The 19,780-nt window shown below is 39.4% G+C and overlaps 1 protein-coding gene across 11 annotated transcripts in view; it reads right to left on the bottom strand.

Moving 5' to 3' along the window:
- Positions 1-19,780, bottom strand: part of VPS13D (vacuolar protein sorting 13 homolog D) — a 269,200-nt gene that overhangs the window by 139,755 nt on the left and 109,665 nt on the right. For all 11 annotated transcript variants that reach the window (XM_070474310.1, XM_020897781.2, XM_020897934.2 and 8 more), the window contains 6 exons: positions 16,469-16,716; positions 14,576-14,767; positions 14,142-14,268; positions 12,285-12,427; positions 7,425-7,555; positions 4,362-4,537 (listed from right to left, as the gene is read on the bottom strand). In XM_070474310.1, coding sequence (XP_070330411.1) covers positions 4,362-4,537; positions 7,425-7,555; positions 12,285-12,427; positions 14,142-14,268; positions 14,576-14,767; positions 16,469-16,716 — 1,017 coding nt within the window. The remainder of the gene's footprint in view (positions 1-4,361; positions 4,538-7,424; positions 7,556-12,284; positions 12,428-14,141; positions 14,269-14,575; positions 14,768-16,468; positions 16,717-19,780) is intronic.

Here is a 19,780-nt window from a genome sequence, read left to right as displayed (position 1 = left end):
ACTAAACGTAGAAGACATGTAAGAACCAGAAATCACCATTTTGCAACCACTAATGTAACAACTGATTCAGGTGAGAACCACCAAACCACTGACTGAAAGGTTTTGTGAAAAGTGAGTATATAAAAAGGTTCAAATTATCCCTACAATGGACTAGTGTTGTTTGTAAAGAAAAGGTAACTTTACAATAGAGAGACCTGGTGGACAGCACCTAAACCAAATGATGATTGAATTTAACATCAATAATGGAACCAACAGGCATCACAGGCCTCCTGACAAGATGCAATGAGAAATATACACCACCGCAGAAGTAGTGTTCTTACCAAAAACGTCAGGCCCAAACTTGACTGTCGAAAACTATCAGAAAAGTCCAGAAAACAAAACATTCTATATGAAACTGGCTTGGACTCCAAAAATGTCAACGTTAATAAAGACAAAAGGGGAAAACTGAGACAATGACCATTCTAGATTAAAGCAGATGAGACACACCAGCCAAATAAAATGCATGATCCTTCACTGGACCCCAGATCTGGGAAGCAGGGTTACTGTGAAGAACATTTTAAAGGATACTTTATATGCTTAAAAACATGATATTAAATTTCTTCAGTGTGTAATGACAGGTGACAAATTTTTTATGTCTGAAGTATTATGATGACTTCATTTTACTTTCAAATGGTTTAGGGAAAATGATGCATGTGAATACATTGTGGAGAGAGAATAAGAACAGAGCAAATGTTGAAAAGTAGGAAATGCAGGTAAAGGAGGGGTGTCTTTGTACTACTCCTACAAGTTCTCTGTGGGTTTAAATTGTTTCAAAATGAAAACTTGAGGAAAGTAAAGGAAACATCTGGCCCAGGTCCCTGCTCAGTAGTTTAGGGCCACACACTGAAACTATTTCAAAGGGATTAAAAGGTATCACCCACCCCTACCCTCCACACCTTTCTTTCCTTTCTTTTCTTCTTCTTTTAAGTAATCATGAGTAACTTTTCTGTTTAGTTTTGAATTGGCTTTATACCACACAACAGACCTGGGCTGCCTCCACCAAAGCAGTGTATAAATCAATGGTGGTTTTAGCTGCAAATTCCTCACCTTGCCCACCCCCACCCCAACCTTGTGGGGAACATATGACACTATGAGACAGGAGTTCTGGTTGAAGTCAGGATGAGGGCACTGGGGCCCTGTCCACTTCACTCACCTGGCCTATAAAATCACCTCCTTAGACCCGTATGAATTCTAGGAACACAGCTTGAAAACCACTATACCAGATGCAACTAGCTCTAATAAGGAGCAGGGCAAAAGATAATTAAGGCACACCAGAACAAAAACAAAATCAAAGAAAAAGCTCAGATAATGCATTTTTTAAAAAGTCAAATATAAATATTATTTTGAATCATCTGTTAATAAATTACCCATTTTTCTCTTCCCTTATAATAGTGTTCTCTCCAAAGAGAACTCACCATAAGGTATAAATAATTAAATTTTGCTTCTAGATGTGTTGAACTAGCACTGATTTCAGTCTCTTTGGCTTCAAAAGCATTTGATGAAAAACATTAAAGAAGACAGAAACAAACAGAAAGACATCCCAAGTTTATGGATTTAGAAGACTTAATATTGTCAAGATGTCAATGCTAAGCAAAGTAGATCTAGAGATTTAATATAATGCTCATCAAAATTCCAACTGTTTTTTTCCCCCAGAAATAGAAAAATCTATCCTAAAATTCAGATGGAATCTCTAGGGACTCCACGTAGCCAAAATAATCTTGAAAAAAAACAAAGATGGAGGTCTCACACTTCCTAATTTCAAAGCTTATTACAAAGCTACTGTAATCAAAACAGTCTGACACTGGCAAAAAGACAAAATATGAAGGAATAGACTAGAAAGCCCCAAAATAAACCCTCACATATAGGGTCAAATAATTCTTGACAAGGGTGTAGAAACCATTCCATAGGGAAAAGAAAGTTTTTTCAACAAATAATACTGGGAAAACTGGATATCCACAAACAAAAGAATAGAGTTGGACTCTGTTGTTGTTCAGTCACTAAGTCGTGTCTGACTCCTTGTGACCCCCTGAGCTGCAGCATGCCAGGCTTCTCTGTCCTTCACTATCCCTCTGAGTTTGCTCAAACTCATGTCCATTTAGTCAGTGATGCCATCCAACTATCTGATCCTTTGTCACTCCCTTCTCCTCTTGCCCTCAATTTTTCCCAGCATCAGGGTCTTTTCCAATGAGTCAGCTCTTTACATCTGGAACCCAAAGTATTGGAACTTCAGCTTCAGCAACCGTCCTTCCAATGAGTAGTCAGGGTTGACTTCCTTTAGGACTGACTGGCTTGATCTCCTTGCAGTCCAAGGGACTCTCAAGAGTCTCCTCTAGCACCACTGTTCGAAAGGATCAGTTCTTCAGCACTCAACCTTCTTTATGGGCTAACTCTCACAACCATACACGACTACTGGAAAAACCATAGCTTTGACTACATGAATCTTTGTCAGCAAACTGATGTCTCTATTGAACTCTTAACCTTATATGAATACAAACAGATCAAAGATCTATATAGAAAAGCTAAAACTATAAAATTCTCAGAAGAAAATACAGGGGAAAAGCTTCAAGACACTGATTTGGCAATGATCTTGCATACAACACAGAAAGCACAGGAAACCAAAGTTAAAATAGGCAAGCTGGACTATATCAAAATTAAAAACTATATGTCAAAGAATACAATCAACAGAGTAAAAATGCAACATATGAATGGGAGAGAATATATGTAAATTATACATCTCATATATCAGACTCTAGGGTTGCAGAGAGTCGGACACAACCGAAGCCACTTAGAATGCACGCATGTATATATCTCATAAGCGGTTAGTATCCAGAATAAAGGATTCCTACAACTCAACAACAACAAAAATCCAACTCAAAAACAGGCAAAGAACTTGAACAGACATGTCAAAAGATGTACAAATGGCCTACAAGCACATGAAAAGAAGCTCAGCATCACTAATCATTAAGGAAATGAGAATCAAAACCATAAGATACCACCTCACACCCATGAGGATGGCTATTATCAAAAAAAAGAAAAATAAAAAGCATTGGTACAGATGTGGAGAAACTGGACCCTTGTGTGCTCTTTGCAAGAATGTAAAATGGTGAAATATAAATGGTGAATGTAAAATGGTTCTACTGTATACCACAGTGAACCATATTCAGTATCCTGTGATAAACCATAATGGAAAGGAAAATGAAAAAGAACATATATATCATGTTTATATAACTGAATCACTGTGTTGTATAACAGAAATTGACACCACATTGTAAATCAGTTATACTTGAAGAAATTAAGAAGAAAGAATGAAATAGAATTTCACTGCACTAAAGGGAAATAAAATGTAATAAACTAAATGTTGTCACCAAAAAAAAAAGGAATTCTGACACATTACAATGTGGATGACATTGAGGACATTATGCTAAGTGAAATCAGCCAGTCACAAAAAGACAAATATTGTATGATTTTACTTATCTGAGGTACCTAGAGCAGTCAAATTCATAGAGAAAGGAGAACAAAGGTTGCCAGGGGTTAAGTAAGGGAAAATGCAGAGTTGTTATTTAATGGGTATAGCGTTTCTGTTTTACAAGATGAAAAGAGTTTAGGAGACTGCACAACATGAATGTACCTAACACTTTTAAAGCTAAAAATGGCTAAGAGAGTAAATTTTACTTTATGTGCCTGAGGCACACAAAATAATGTCTGGGTCTTTATGTTATGCTATCTTTCTCATATGGTATGTGCATTTTACCACAATCTTTTTAAAGTTTAATACATTAAAAAAAAAAAAAAGCATTGGATGAAAGAAAAGAGTCATCCTGTGCTAACTGACCCTGGCTTTTGTTGATTTTTCTTAATAAGGATCTGAGGGTCACTGGGTTGGGCAAAGAAGACCAGGAGATTTACTGGAATGGCATCTAATGACAGAAGAGCTTGTACAATGTGCAAGAACAGACAAAAACATAATCAAAGCTGCCATCTGAATGCTGACAAGAGTTGCAGGCGACCATGAGCTCAGTGCTACTCCCTGGACATGTGACTTCAGATGACAGCAACTGCACAATGATCAAAACTGCCAATGCCCCCTTTTAGCTCATTCCATAAAAAGGTTCATTCCTATCTGCATAGCCTTTGCAGTTTTAAGACCTTTCAGTCAGAAACATATGTGCCCATTTCATCAAGAGTAGTCTTACTAAAAGTACCTACTTGCAATTTACAGCTTTATAAATATTTCAAATTTATATGGTACTTACAGCTTACTATTTATATTGCCACACCTCAAACAAGACTACTTTGTGACTAAATATATTCTCTGGACTCACCTCATGTTGATATGGAAGGAATTATTCTTGTTGACTTCAAAGCCTCCAGACCAAATACAATTGGGAACATCCATCAGCCGGACACATAACAGCTGATCATAGTCATTCCGAGGCCAGTGGAACACCACACTGGAACCAGGAAGCGTGGAAATGTAACCTTCAGGATTGGCTGTTCCCTAAAACATGGTGTCACTGACGTTAGTCAAAAGTCAAGTCAAGATGTAAATGTTTACTGAGAATCTCTCTACCCTGAGCCTTGCCCTCCACCAGGAGCTTTTTAGGGCACCAAAGGCACAAAATGGTTCAGTTCAGTTCAGTTGCTCAGTCACGTCCAACTCTTTGCAACCCTCCACGGATTGCAGCACCCCAGGCCTCCCTGTCCATCACCAACTCCCAGATTCTACTCAAACTCATGTCCATTGAGTCAGTGATGCCATCCAACCATCTTATCCTCTGTTATTCCCTTCTCCTCCCGCCTTCAATCTTTCCCAGCATCAGGGTCTTTTCAAATGAGTCAGTTCTTTGCATCAGGCAGCCAAAGTAATGGAGTTTCCACTTCAATATCAGTCCTTCCAATGAACACTCAGGACTAATCTCCTTTAGGATGGACTGGTTGGATCTCCTTGCAGTCCAAGGGACTTTCAAAAGTCTTCAATACCACAGTTCAAAAGCATCAATTCTTTAGATGCTCAGCTTTCTTTACAGTCCAACTCTCATATCCATACATGACTATGGGAAAAACCATAGCTTTGACTAGATGGACCTTTGTTAGCAAGTAATGTCTCTGCTTTTTAATATGCTGTCTAGGTTGGTTATAACTTTCCTTCCAAGGAGTAAGCATCTTTTAATTTCATGGCTGCAGTCACCATCTACAGTGATTTTGGAGCCCCCAAAAATAAAGTCTGACACTGTTTCCAGTTTCCCCATCTATTTCCCATGAAGTGATGGGACCAGATGCCATGATCTTAGTTTCCTGAATGTTGAGCCTCAAGCCAACTTTTCAACTCTTCTCTTTCACTTTCATCAAGAGGCTCTTTAGTTTTTCTTCACTTTCTGCCGTAAGGGTGATGTCATCTGCTTATCTAAGGTTATTGATATTTCTGCCAGCAATCTTGATTCCAGCTTGTGCTTCATCTAGCCCAGCATTTCTCATGATGTATTCTGCATATAAGTTAAATAAGCAGGGTGACGATATACAGCCTTGACGAACTCCTTATCCTATTTGGAAACAGTCTGTTTTTCCAAGTCCAGTTCTAACTGCTGCTTTCTGACCTGCATATAGGTTTCTCAAGAGGCAGGTCAGATGGTCTGGTATTCTCATCTCTTTCAGAATTTCCCATAGTTTATTTATTTCTTTATTTATTTTTCAGAATTTCATTACTTTTTATTATACATAGTTTATTGTGGTCCACCCAGTCAAAGGCTTTGGCATAGTCAGTAAAGCAAAAATAGATGTTTTTCTGGAACTCTCTTGCTTTTTCGATGATCCAGGGGATGTTGGCAATTTGATCTCTGGTTCCTCTGCCTTTTCTAAAACCAGCTTGAACATCTCTATTGTTGAAGCCTGGCTTGGAGAATTTTGAGCATTACTTTGCTAACATGTAAGATGAGTTAAGTTTTACAGTAGTTTGAACATTCTTTGGCATTGCCTTTCTTTGGGATTAGAATGAAAATCGATCTTTCCCAGTCCTGTGGCCACTGCTGACTTTTCCAAATTTGCTGGCATATTGAGTGCAGCACTTTCACAGCATCATCTTTTGGATTTGAAATAGCTCAACTGGAATTCTATCACTTCCACTAGCTTTGTTCACAGTGATGCTTCCTAAGGCCCACTTGACTTCACATTCCAGGATGTCTGGCTCTAGGTGAGTGATCATACCATTGTGATCATCTGGGTTGAAGATCTTTTTTGTATAGTTCTTCTGTGTATTCTTGCCACCTCTTCTTAATATCTTCTGCTTCTGTGAGGTCCATACCATTTCTGTCCTTTACTGAGCCCATCTTTGTATGCAATGTTCCCTTGGTATCTCTTAATTTTCTTGAAGAGATCTCTAGTCTTTCCCATTCTATTGTTTTCTTCTGTTTCTTTGCACTGATCACTGAGGAAGGCTTTCTTATCTCTCCTTGCTATTCTTTGGAACTCTGCATTCAAATGGGTATATCTTTCCTTTTCTGCTTTGCTTTTTGCTTTTCTTCTCTTCACAGCTATTTGTAAGGCCTCCTCAGACAATTATTTTGCCTTTTTGCATTTCTTTTTCTTGGGGATGGTCTTGCTTCCTGTCTCCTGTACAATGTCATGAACCTCCATCCATAGTTCATCAGGCACTCTGTCTATCAGATCTAGTCCCTTAAATCTATTTCCCACTTCAACTGTATAATAGTAAGGGATTTGATTTAGGTCATACGTGAATGGTCTATTGGTTTTCCCTACTTTTTTCAATTTAAGTCTGAATTTGGCAATAAGGCGTTCATGATCTGAGCCATAGTCAGCTCCTGGTCTTGTTTTTATTGACTGTATAGAGCTTCTTCATCTTTGGCTGCAAAGAATATAATCAATTTGATTTCGGTGTTGACCATCTGGTGATGTCCATGTGTAAAGTCTTCTCTTGTGTTGTTGGAAGAGGGTGTTTGCTATGATCAGTGAACGCTCTTGGAAAAACTCTATGAGCCTTTGCCCTGATTCATTCTGTATTCCAAGGCCAAATTTGTCTATTACTCCAGGTGTTTCTTGACTTCCTACTTCTGCATTCCAGTCCCCTATAACGAAAAGGATACCTTTTTTGGGTGTTAATTCTAAAAGGTCTTGTAGGTCTTCAGAGAACCGTTCAACTTCAGCTTCTTCAGCATTACTGGTTGGGGCATAGACTTGGATTACCGTGATATTGAATGGTTTCCCTTGGAAGCGAACAAGAGATCATTCTGTCGTTTACTCAAGTCAACAAACTTACTGTTGACAGGGAGATAAGTCAATAAAATTAAATGTGACATTAAAATTAAAATGACATTAAAATTCACTGTGCTATTAAATAAGCACTAGTCATTCTTCAAAAGCAAGCTGCTTACCTGTCCCCTGGCAAATTCCCTCTGTGCAAATGCAAGCTTGTGGGATGACTTATTATCCAACAGGTAACGGGGAGCAAAGATGACCATACAGGTGTCAATATATCGGCCTCGGCCTTTCTTGACATCAATACCTATGAATAAAAAGAACCAGTTCCATGAATTAATCAGAAGGAAAAAAATATGGCCTGAAAAAATTAAATAGCCTTCACAATTACTTAGTTTCTCTGAGATAATGATTGTAGCACCCACAGAGGCTGTGACATCTCCTAAGAATAGAACGAAAACAGCAACTACCTTCAAAGTAGTTCTTTGAAGGTACTTTCCCATTCTTTATTGCCATTTAGACCTTAAAAAGTCTCCTTGGCAACATCAGTATCCCCATAATTCCCAGCTTCTTCATAAAGTATGTACAATTTTAACAGCAACTGAAACAAACAAGTGTTTAGCTTGGTTTCCATTTATGAAGCTGACTACTAAGACAGCTTATGTGACACATTTCTCCTTACATACGGGACACAAAATTTCCTCCTAGGGAACATGCCCCTTTTACAACATAGAGGAGAATCTGCGTATTACTTAACTACATTCTGCAACTGCCCTAAACTCAACTGACTCTTTTAGTATTTTCTGTCAGCCCAAAAAAAATCCAGCTCAAATATAATGCTAAATACTACTGAATCTATTCCTTCATAAAATAAATGTTTTCAGCACCTAATAGGTACTGTGGGGAAAAAAAGACAAAACAGAAAACGTACCAAGGAAACAAAGTCATAGTCAATCAAAAGGAAATCTCAAAACACCAAGTTCCAAAGAAAGAAAGAAAAATGAAATAACACCATATTATCTCAAAAACTGATAATAACTTTTAAAAATCTGAAATTCGATGGACGAGTTCATTCCTTCATTCAGACAATGAATAAAGTAACTATATTCAAGGCATTGGGTTGAACTCTGGTTATACAATGATAATATTTATGGTAAAAAATAATAAAAATAATAACATTTATTGAACTCTTAGTACACATTACACCCTCTACCAAAGGCTCAACATTTAATTCTTGTAACAACCCTGTGAGCTAGATATTTTCATTCCTTCCTTTTTGCAGATGAGGAAACTAAGGCAGGGAAAGATAAGTGACTTGTCCTTAGGTGACAGAGCCAGTAGGTGGCGTAGCTGGATTAAACCCAGGGAGCCTGCCTCAGAGACAGACACAAAGAACCCTATTAAAGACAAGTATCAAGAGATCATAAAAAGAGAAGTGACCTTAGGATATGACAACTAGATGTCCTGGATGTCCCAACATACTTTCAATTATAAATACTCTGATCTGTTAACTCCCTAATTCACTTGTACTAGTGTTTCTTTAATGTAAATCTCAAAATAGCTGAAAAACAGCAAATCACAAAATCACTCACTGAAACTCTGTATCTAAGAAATGCTCAGTAATACTGGAATAGTCGGGAAGATCCTCTGGAGAAGGGAATGGCTACCCACTACAGTATTATTGCCTGGAGAATTCCATGGACAGAGGAGTTGGCAGGCAAAGGTGAATGGGGTCACAAAGAATCAGACATGACTGAATGACTAACACACTTTCAACACTAAAACTCTTTATCTAAGAAACATTCAGTAATACTAGGATAGGGAGATAAATCCCCATCACTTTTCTATGACATACAGAAAAGCATTAATTATCAGAAATCAACCTTATCATATAATAGTTCAGTTCAATTTATAGTCGATCAGTCGTGTCCGACTTTGCAACCCCATGAATTGCAGGACGCCAGGCCTCCCTGTGCATCACCAACTCCCAGAGTTTACCCAAACTCATGTCCATTGAGTCAGTGATGCCATCCAATCATCTCATCCTCTGTCGTCCCCTTCTTCTCCTGCCCTCAATCTTTCCCAGCATCAGGGTCTTTTCCAGTGAGTCAGCCCTTCGCATCAGGTGGCCAAAGTATTGGAGTTTCAGCTTCAGCATCAGTCCTTCCAATGAACACCCAGGACTGATCTCCTTTAGGATGGATTGGTTGGATCTCCTTGCAGTCCAAGGGACTCTCAAGAGTCTTCTCCAACATCACAGTTCAAAAGCATCAATTCTTCTGCGCTCAGCTTTCTTTATAATCCAATTCTCACATCCATACATGACCACTGGAAAAACCATAGCCTTGACGAGACGGACCTTTGTTGGCAAAATAATGTCTCCACTTTTGAACATGCTGTCTAGGTTGGTCATAACTTTCCTTCCAAGGAGTAAGCGTCTTTTAATTTCATGGCTGCAGTCACCATATGCAGTGATTTTGGAGCCCCCCCAAAATAAAGTCAGCCACTGTTTCCATTGTTTCCCCATCTATCTGCCATGAAGTGATGGGACCGGATGCCTGATCTCAACTAATATACCTATTAAAGGTATATTTGGGGGACAAAAAAAAAAAAAAAGGTCTATTTGGTATCACAGAAAGAGTGTATAGCATCAAGACTCAATTAAAAAAAAAATTTTTGTCTCCCTTTTATCTCAGATTGCCCTGGCAAACCCTTAACAAATGAATAGCTGATAAGATCAAAATATACAAAATCATCCTTATTGGAGGTACATGTTAAGGTTACCTGGTCAGGCACTGCATGATTTTTCTACTTGTGTCTGTGCTTTCAACTTTCCTGATAGGAAGCTAGTTATCTATCCAATTCTTCAAAAATAGTCATATAAGAGATTCCGCAAATTCTCTTAATACATGCTAAGATCTCACATAAAATCTCATCTTAGCTCAAACTCTCTCTTCCTTTCTTTAGTGTTAACAACGAAATGTGAAACATAGTCTGGTCCCTAAACACATAAGTGATGTGTTCCAATGAATGCACGCAGCATCTAAGTTTGTGTGTGCACTCCCTGCATATTTCCACTGGAGAGCTCAGTCTGCCTCTCTGCCAGGGTTCTGTGTGGTTCCTTAGTGCCAGCTGCTTCAAAAGGCACAGGCACCACGGTGTTTCCTCCAATTTGTCCCAACTGTGGCTTCTGACCAACCTGCAGGGGCTTGCTTTGGAAACTCTATCAAGGACCAGACACCTCAGCAAAAAGCCAAACCCAGCATGAAGTGGACTTTGCCTAAAGGGATGGAGCGAACAAACATGAGAATTGTGATCCTCAGGTGGAGGATCAGATAAAAGTTTATCTCTTCTATTAAAAGTCTTCACGTCAGCTTTAAAGGAGACAGCTTCCAAGTCAAGGGAGAATGCATGCAAATTCATGTTTAAAAAAAAAAAAACAAAAAAGCAAACTATACTTGGAAGAGAGTCTTTCACTAATAAACCCTCCAACACTTAAACAAAGCACTGACTCCATGGGAGTCAAGTAAACAGCTAAGTAATACCATCTCAATTTTTCCTTCTGTAACATGACTCTCTACATCAGCACTGTCCAAAACAGTAGCCACTAGTCATACACGACCACTCATACTCACCAAAATAAAAAAACAAAATAAAAAATTCAGTTTCTTTGTCACACTCACATTTCTTAGTAATGTACTCTCAAGTGCTCAGCAGCCATGTGTGGCTCGCGCCTCCACATTGGACAGTACAAGATGGAACATTTCCATTACCACAGAGAGTTCAATGGTTTTCCTATATGGAGCCCAGAAGTTATATAGGAAAGGAAGGATACACTGCTAACACTTCAAATCTGAGACATAATTAAGTCAAGTTTGTCTTAATCTTTTGCGACATCTTTTGAGGTACATAGGCATAGGCACATCTTCCCTTGGTGCTCCCCACCTTTAGAAGCTAAGCAAGCTTGTGCATGGAAAGTGTTAAAGCACCAATCTAGACTAGTTGTGTGTGCTCAGTCATGTCCAACTCTTTATGACCGTATGGACTATTGCCCGCCAAGCTCCTCTGTCCATGAGATTTCCCAGGGAAGAATACTGGAGTGGGTTGCCATTTCCTTCTCCAGGGGATCTTTCCAACCCAGGGATCAAACCTGTGTCTCCTGCATTGCAGACAGATTCTTTACCACTGAGTCACCTGGGAAGCCCTCTAAGCTAGCTTGCTGCTGCTGCTAAGTTGCTCCAGTCGTGTCCAACTTTGTGCAACCCCAAATACGGCAGCCCACCAGGCTTCCCCATCCCTGGGATTCTCCAGGCAAGAACACTGGAGTGGGTTGCCATTTCCTTCTCCAGTGCATGAAAGTAAAAAGTGAAAGTGAAGTCACTCAGTTGTGTCCAACTCTTAGTGACCCCATGGACTGCAGCCTACCAGGCTCCTCTGTCCATGGGATTTTCCAGGCAAGAGTACTGGAGTGGGGTGCCATTGCTTTCTCTGCTAAGCGAGCTTAGGGATTTCTAATTACCATAACCACCAAGTGCATTTTATATTTTTTGCCTCAAATGTGGACACCTCAGTCATAATCCTAATTCCAACCCAGACTTCCCCTTTATATCTGGACAAGTCACTTAACCCCTCAGCTTCAGTTTCAAGGAGAACAATGCTTCTTACCCTCTTAGGGTTTGCAGGTTTCAATGAACGCATGGGAAATGCTTGGAGGATGAAAAGCATTCTAAGTGTTCCTATTATTTCTGAGAAAAATAAGGATTCAAGCCAAACTGACACTTTCCTGACACAGGTGAATCTGAAACTAAACAGCCTCAGACCTCAAAAGGGCAGTGTTTAGGTGGCTCCTTGGATCCCTAGAAGAACAGGTCTGTGATGATACCAATCTAGCATTCAGAGAATGGATACCTGACCCAATGGCAAATGAGAAAACCAGCACTTGCCAACAGACCAAAGCGTAGGGCCAGCTCACCCCTCCCAGGCTGAAATCGTCGGCCCATGGTTTAGATTCTCCCCCTCCCCCAAATGTAACCCACCAATGTTATAGATCAGCCCTGGGCGGTTTCCTTGCTGGATGACTCTGAGAGCTCGGACGCCACTACCACCATCCAGGGAGAAGCCCTGACACCAGCCTGGCATGCCTTCAGGGTGAATCCCCCTTCCGATTCTCATCGTGCAGCTGTGGGGCAGAAAAGCAAAGACGTATATAGACATTCATCCGTAAGAAAGTCTTTTCTACCTGTTCTAATCAGGAAGGCTTGCTGTGGCTGTCAGCCAAAATTAGAACTCTAACAGTGACTCTTCCTCATTCTCATGTTATTCCCAAACACAGCGAGGCAATTAATCAGTGGTCAAAACTCAGTCTGAGAGGTAGTCACAGCTCAACAACGTGTGGCACGTACTGACCTCCACAACTAAACATTTTAGGAGAAAACATCGATTCTGTGAGCATAAGGCATGAGGAAAATGCTACCATATCTGAAAAACAAAGATTCAAAGTAAACTGATACTTTCCTGACTCTGGTGTTTCAAGGGTTCATGAAATACCCTGAACATATGAGAAAAGTATGTACAGAAGATGCAGCTAATGGTACATTCATTCAAGGGCCCGGTGCTAATATAATGGCAAGGCACCATATGCAGTTGGCCAGCATCCTGTCATGGATCCTGGAAACATAATTCCCAGATGTGTGTTCCAGATTGGCCACTAACAAGCAATGTAACTCTGGGCAGATAACTCTCCCTGGGCCTTAGTTTCCTCATCTTAAAAAGTTTGCCATGCTGCCTAGTCCACTGAAATGTTGGGAGAATCAAATGAGATCGTCTACGTGGAAAGGCTTTAGAAACTGTGAATTTGACGGACAAAATAAACTGTTTTGAATCTCAAGTCCTGGATCTAAAACTGTCAAAATCCATTCAGGGAAACAGTGAGACTGGGCCTACTGACCATGTCAAGCGTCTGTTTTCTGTCTCCTACTGGCCAGCACCCTGGTCAGTCCTCTTGTGACTCCAGCCCAACCTCTAGGTAGACAGATGCATCTGTATCCACTGGAGTGGCCCTCCTCTAAGTTTGTAGCATCCTTCTATAGATAATGGGGTATGGCATTTTAGCAGTATCAAATTCACCTACATATTTTTGGATTAAGGCTAAACATCAGAAGACCACTGTAAAAAGCAGAATGTCAAATCCAAGAAAAAATAAAGTGAATTAATGCCCTTTGCTTAGTCACTCAGCCGTGTCTGACTCTTTGTGACCCACTGGACTGTAGCCCACCAGGCTCCTCCATGGGATTTCCCAGGCAAGAATATTGGAGTGAGTTGTCATTTCCTTAATGCCCTACCATACATTAAGAAGGACATGTCCACTAATCCTCACAATTGTTGCTTTTCCCTGTGTTTAAACAGGTAATGAGTGCTTTGAGATCTTGAAATGGCACACTTTATTTCAACAGAAAGAGATGGATTTCAGAATCGAATACAAGATGGCCTGATTGGATTAATGGGGTGCAGGCTCTCTACCAACGGGCTAACCTGTCTTCCCTCTGCAGCCAGCTCCTCTGCTTGCGCTGAGTGCTTCCAGGGGAGAGAAACCGCACAGAAAAGAGAACATGTGGGTCTCTCACCATCAGCAGAGTTATGAATAGAACCACTTCAATACACAGAAAATAAAACTGGCTTTCATTATACACCAAAACCAAATGGTTTATTTTCCATATCAAATAACACAGAAATTAGATCCGAAAAAAATCCCATTAAGTCATGGTGCTGTCCCCCTGCCAAGTCAGGATGGTTATCTACAGTCTATTTCTACTTACACGGATATACTATAGCCTTTGCTAATTTTTCCCTTCCCTGGGAGCTTATTTCCCCTTCCCATAAATAACTGTACTCACAGGTTTGGCTGCTCTTTGTCGGCATAGCAGAATAAGAGAGGGCTCAGGCTCCGGGCCAGCTCGTGTTCTTCGAACTGGCCTGCAGCATCCGTCTTCGCATTGTCCTGTCTGAAGATCAGTGGTAGCCCTTTAGGAAGGAGGGGAAATGTTTATATCAATCCCACCCAGTGTATCCAAGACAGATGCAAATAATAAAAGGAAAAAAAAATCATCAAGGGGGAAAAAGGGATGACTGAATTTATTCAGTGGACTCAGTTGTTGTCCAAAAGGCCAGTCTTGACCATGATTAAAGCACTTCTATGGAGTGGGAAAGGTTCAGCAGCTTACACTGTTGAGGTAATCTGTTTGCATTGGCTCCATTAGTGCATGGAGCAAATAAATCTGAATTCCCATGACCGACTCCAAAGGCCGACTGGAGCAGCCTCTGTACATACCAGTTTTGTTAATCAACCAATACGGAGCCGAAATGAAGATCTTCAAAGATCCTTCTGCTCGACACACAATCCGGATGGTAAGGTTCAGCTGCCGCCGGTTGGTGTCGTAGAGCCTCATTCTTACCATATAGTTTTGGGTTCCGGGTGGAATGAGCAATTCTTTGCAGAGTGGAAAATTCTCCAGGGACACCCCTAAAGAAAGATAAAACTACTGTCTTTATGAGTTTCATTTTATAGTTTGTCAAAATAGCCCATAGCCAAACTAAATTTGATTCCTCTTGGAAAAGTCAGTAACTACAGTATTCAACTGGCAGAAACCTTATTACAATGGCCATCTCCCTTTAGCTGGGGTGAGAATAAATATGGTCTAGAAGTCACACTAGGGAGTCTGAACCATGTAATAATTAGAAGAATGAAAGTTATCAGTTACAGCTGTGGTTATTCAAGAGTTTACTATACAGGCCCTCAGCTGGGTGTCTGAAACTCAATAAATGCCAAGTATAGGGTAAGAGTTAAGGTTTTCTGCAGCCTCACTGCCTGGCTTCCAATTCCCAGTCTGTCCTCACAGCTGTGTGACATGGGACAAGCTATTTAACTTCACTGTGTCCATCTGCCAAAAGGGGATAACAACAGTACCTATTTCAAGAGCTTCTTATTAAAAGTGATGCTCGCTGTAAACAATGAGAGTGAAGACAAGGAGTGCTCAAAGAGCACATAGTGATGGAGGGTGAGAGGGCATTTCTATTCTATACAGGGGCTCAGTAAATATTTGTTGAACAAACATTTAAATGTAGAGCAAGACCTATATTTTAAAAAACAGACAAGTAGGGTTGCAGTACTTTTTCTTTTCGAGATTAAGCTCAAGGATTTACGTATTCAAAAATGTAAGCTTTTCCCTGCGGGACACGCTGCTGAAGTTCAATGAGTTTCAGGTTCCTCATCAGTAAAAAGGGGGTCACAGCTGTCTCTCTGCCTGAGACATCCATTGTTGTGAAGATCAAATGAGATGACAGAATGAAATCACTTCCAAAACTGTAAAACAGGTAAATATCTACGTCCTTATTATTTCAACATGTCTATAGCAGCCTTAAAGAAACATTCTTTCTGTCCCATATCCGGAAGGACCCTCTAGCTACAAGAGCTACAGATATTATAGTGACTCTACCTTCACTTCATTCATCCCTACAACTGAAAATGACTTGATGTATTAACTATTCCAAACCTCAATGTCTTCATCAATAAAATGGGACTCATAACTACTGCTATAAGGATTACACGAGAACATGTGTGTCAAAGTATTTGACATACTGCCTGGGATACCGAGCGTGCTTGGCAAACGTTTTCCCTTTTTCTGAACGAGGAGAGATATATGATTTTGTTCATTCTACAGCTAGTAAAAAGCATGGTTTGAAGAGACAAAATGACTTCCCTTAGTCACACATCAAGTGAGCAACACAAGAAAAAAGGCTATGTTGAGTGCTTGCCTTGAGATCTTTTAGTTTTGTTCAGGTTTTTTGTTTCAATGATTTTCTACGTTAGGAGTTTTGCTTTTTTAACTGCATAAATCCTCTGAGCTGGTGCATTTTTTTCCTTTTGATGTGGATCATTGTTTAAAGTCTTTATTGGATTTGTTACATTATTTTCCTGTTTTATATTTTGGATTTTTGGCCCAGAAGCACATGGGATCTTAACTCTTCAACGAGGGATCAAACTCACACCCCCTGCATTGGAGCATGAAGTCTTAACCACTGGACCACCAGAGAAGTCCCCGAGCCCACTTACTGCAGTATTATATGTGCTACGATTTCTCCAAAATGTATGCCAAACAGTCACAAGATACCCACTGACACTTTCACAGAATAATTACAAATACTTATTTGACGAAGCCCTTACCCAGTTCAATGTTCTGGGAGGTATCAGCTGTGTGGAGAGCCGCCTCCTTGCCAGGTTTCAGTGTCCCATTAATGGGCATTCCTTTAACATAAAAATCAAGTTCACAAGGAAGCAAGTTGCAGATGACCACTGTCGGCAAGAGGTATATGGTATGCCCAGGCTGTCTGAAAATCTGTTTTGCACTGTCAGAAAATATGTTGGAGGGCATGTAATCTGGGTAATTCTCCTTCTTTATGGCCACACAAAACCTGTGATGACAAAATGATATAAAAATCATCAGCCTGAATGAAGAGCTTGAATTTTTTCTCTTTAGATGATCTGAGACAGGATAACATTCAAATGGTTCAATAACTTGGTAAGATATTTGTAATTTTCAATCCAAACACATTTACTAAGGCATAATCAAATCACAGTAAAACGTATGGATTTTACATGTTCAGTTTGATGAATTCTGACAATTACACACACCCCATAGGCACCACCCAAAATCAATTACAGAACATTTCTCTCATCCCAGAAAGTCCCCTCATATCCCTTTCTAATCAATATCCTCCCCCATTATTCAAGCAACCAGTTTCTGATAGTCATCATTATAAATTAGCTGTGTTTGTTCTTGAATAGCATAAATGGAATGATACAGGATGTATTTACTCTTTGTGTCTGGGTTTGGTTTTTTTGCATTAAGTTTTAACAAGATTCAGCCAAGTTGTTATATGTATCCGTATTTGGTTCATATGCCATTTTTTAAAAAACTCATTCTATTGATAACCAACTGGGTTGTATCTCCCAATCAATTTAGTGAGAATGGAAATCTTAACAATCCAATTCATGAACCTGATTGTTTTTCCACTTAGTTAATAGGTTTTCATTAATTTTGTTGTTGTTTAGTCTATAAATCGTGTCCAACTCTTTTGCTGTTTAGTCTCTAAAGCGTGTCCAACTCTTTTGCAACCCCATGGACTGAGGCCTACCAGGCTCCCCTATCCACGGAATTTTTCAGGCAAGAATACTGGAATGGGTTGCCATTTCCTTCTCCAAGGGATCTTGCTGACCCAGAGATCAAACCCACATCTTCTGCACTGACAGGCAGATTCTTTACTTTCCCTCAGCAAAGCTTGGTAATTCTTAGGGTAAAAGACTGGTATATCATTCCCTAGACTGATTTCTAAATAATTAAAATTTTTGGTGCTACTGTAAATGGTGTTTCTTAAAATCATATTTTCCATTTATTCATGGCTAAAATGTAAGTGTATAATTGATTTCTATAGGTTGATCTGGAATTCTGAAGTCTTGATAAAATTATTAAGTCTCATGCTTTTTAAAGGGCTTCCCTGATGGCTCAGATGGTAAAGAATCTGCCTGTAATGCAAAAGACCTGGGTTCAATCCCTGGGTGGGGAAGATCCCATAGAGAAGGGAATGGCAACCCACTCCAGTATTCTTGCCTAGAGAATCTGATGGACAGAGGAGCCTGGTGAGCTATATAGTCCATAAGGTCACAAAGAGTCGGACATGACTGAGCAATTAACACATACATGCTTTAAAAAAAAAATTTATCAATTTTTTAATGTTAAGCTTATTATATTACTAGGATAAACTTTACTCCCTGGATTCTATTAGGGAGTATTCTGTTAAGAATTTTTGCATCTCTTCATGGTGGAATACTAGTTTGCAGTTTTTTTTTCTTTTTTTGATAATAACTATATCACTTTTGGTATCAGGAATGCTGGCCTCATAAAATAAGTCAAAACTATTTCCTCCTCCCATACTTTCTGAAAGAGTCTGCAAAGAGCTTGTATGATTTCTTCCCTAAATGTCTGTAGAATTCACTAGTGAAGTTTTATGGTCCTAACGTTCTTTGTGTGAAGTCCTTTGTATTATAAATTAAATTTATTTAATAGATATTAGGTTCTTTGAGTTTACTATCTCTTCTTTGTGTTAGTTTTGGTGATCTGTATCTTTCAAAAAATTTATCCTTCCAGAGTGGATTTAAATAAAATTGTTTATAACAAATCTTTTAATATCTGTAGGGTCTAGAGCAGTTCTCCTTTTTCTCTACTCCTTATACTGGCAATTTGTGTTTTCTTGCCTCAAAACATGATTGGTCTTATTAGAGGTTTATCAAGCTTGTGAATCTTTTCAAAAAGCCAATTTTGACACTGTAGATTCTTCTTATTGTTTATTTTCTATTTTGTTGATTTTCATACTTTTATTTTCCTATTTCTCTGTGTTTAGTTTGCTCTTCTACATTAAGGAAGAAGTTTAGAGCAGTGATTTTACGTCTTCCTGACTTCCTCATGTGAGCATTAAAAGCTACACATTTCCCTTTAGGACTGCCTTTGCTGCATCCCCCATATTTTAATATGTCTGGTTTTCTTTAGTATTCATTTAAAAATATTATTTTCTTTGTGATGTCTTTTGAACCCACAGGTTATTTAGAAATGTATTGCTTAATTTGCAAATATTTGGGGTTTTGTAAGCACGTTGTTGTCACTGGTGTCTAACTTAATAACTATCATAATAATGAAATACATTGTGAGGGGTTTCAATTCTTTAATATTTGTTGATCTTCATTTTATAGCCCAGGAGATGGTCTCTTCTGATGAATGTCCACAGATACTTGAAATAAAAATGCAATTGGAATCAATGGTTAAAGTGTTCCATAAATGCCAATTGTGACAAGCTGCCTAACAGCACTGTTCAAAACCATTTATATCTTTATTAGGTTTTTTTGTTTTGTAAATCACCGAAAGAGAGGTAGTTTGTTAACAACTGGCAAATCTGGATAAAGGGTATGAAAGTCGAAGTCGCTCAGTTGTGTCCGACTCTTTGTGACCCCATGGACTGTAGCCTACCAGGATCCTCAGTCCATGGGATTTTCCAGGCAAGAACACTGGAGTGGGTTGCCATTTCCTTCTCCAGGGGATCTTCCCGACCCAGGGATTGAATCCTGGTCTCCCGCATTGTAGGCAAACGCTTTACCGTCTGAGCTATCAGGGAAGCCCGGATAAAGGGTATACTGGCATTCTTCATATTCTTCTTGTTCTCCTTTATCATCTTCTTAAACTAAGTAAATGCCTGTCTTTGCTACAAAGGAAACTAAAGCTGATCATCTCTCATTTAAACAAGTTTAAAGTTTAGAAAGATCTCACAATAGCAATCCAGTATTTTTTCTAACACTGAATCTAGTAACATATTACTTGTACTCTTCAGAAGAGGAAATGAGGAGTCTACATAATAATTTTGTCAAAGTTCCCAAGAAAAGTCAGTATTAGGTGCACCTCTACCCAAATTCCTTTGAAATCTGTTATTT

The sequence above is a fragment of the Odocoileus virginianus genome, chromosome 11 (assembly GCF_023699985.2).
Source record: "Odocoileus virginianus isolate 20LAN1187 ecotype Illinois chromosome 11, Ovbor_1.2, whole genome shotgun sequence".
Taxonomy (NCBI): Eukaryota; Metazoa; Chordata; class Mammalia; order Artiodactyla; family Cervidae; genus Odocoileus; species Odocoileus virginianus.
Note: the sequence above shows the minus strand (reverse complement) of the source record. Positions and strands in the feature narration are given on the sequence as shown.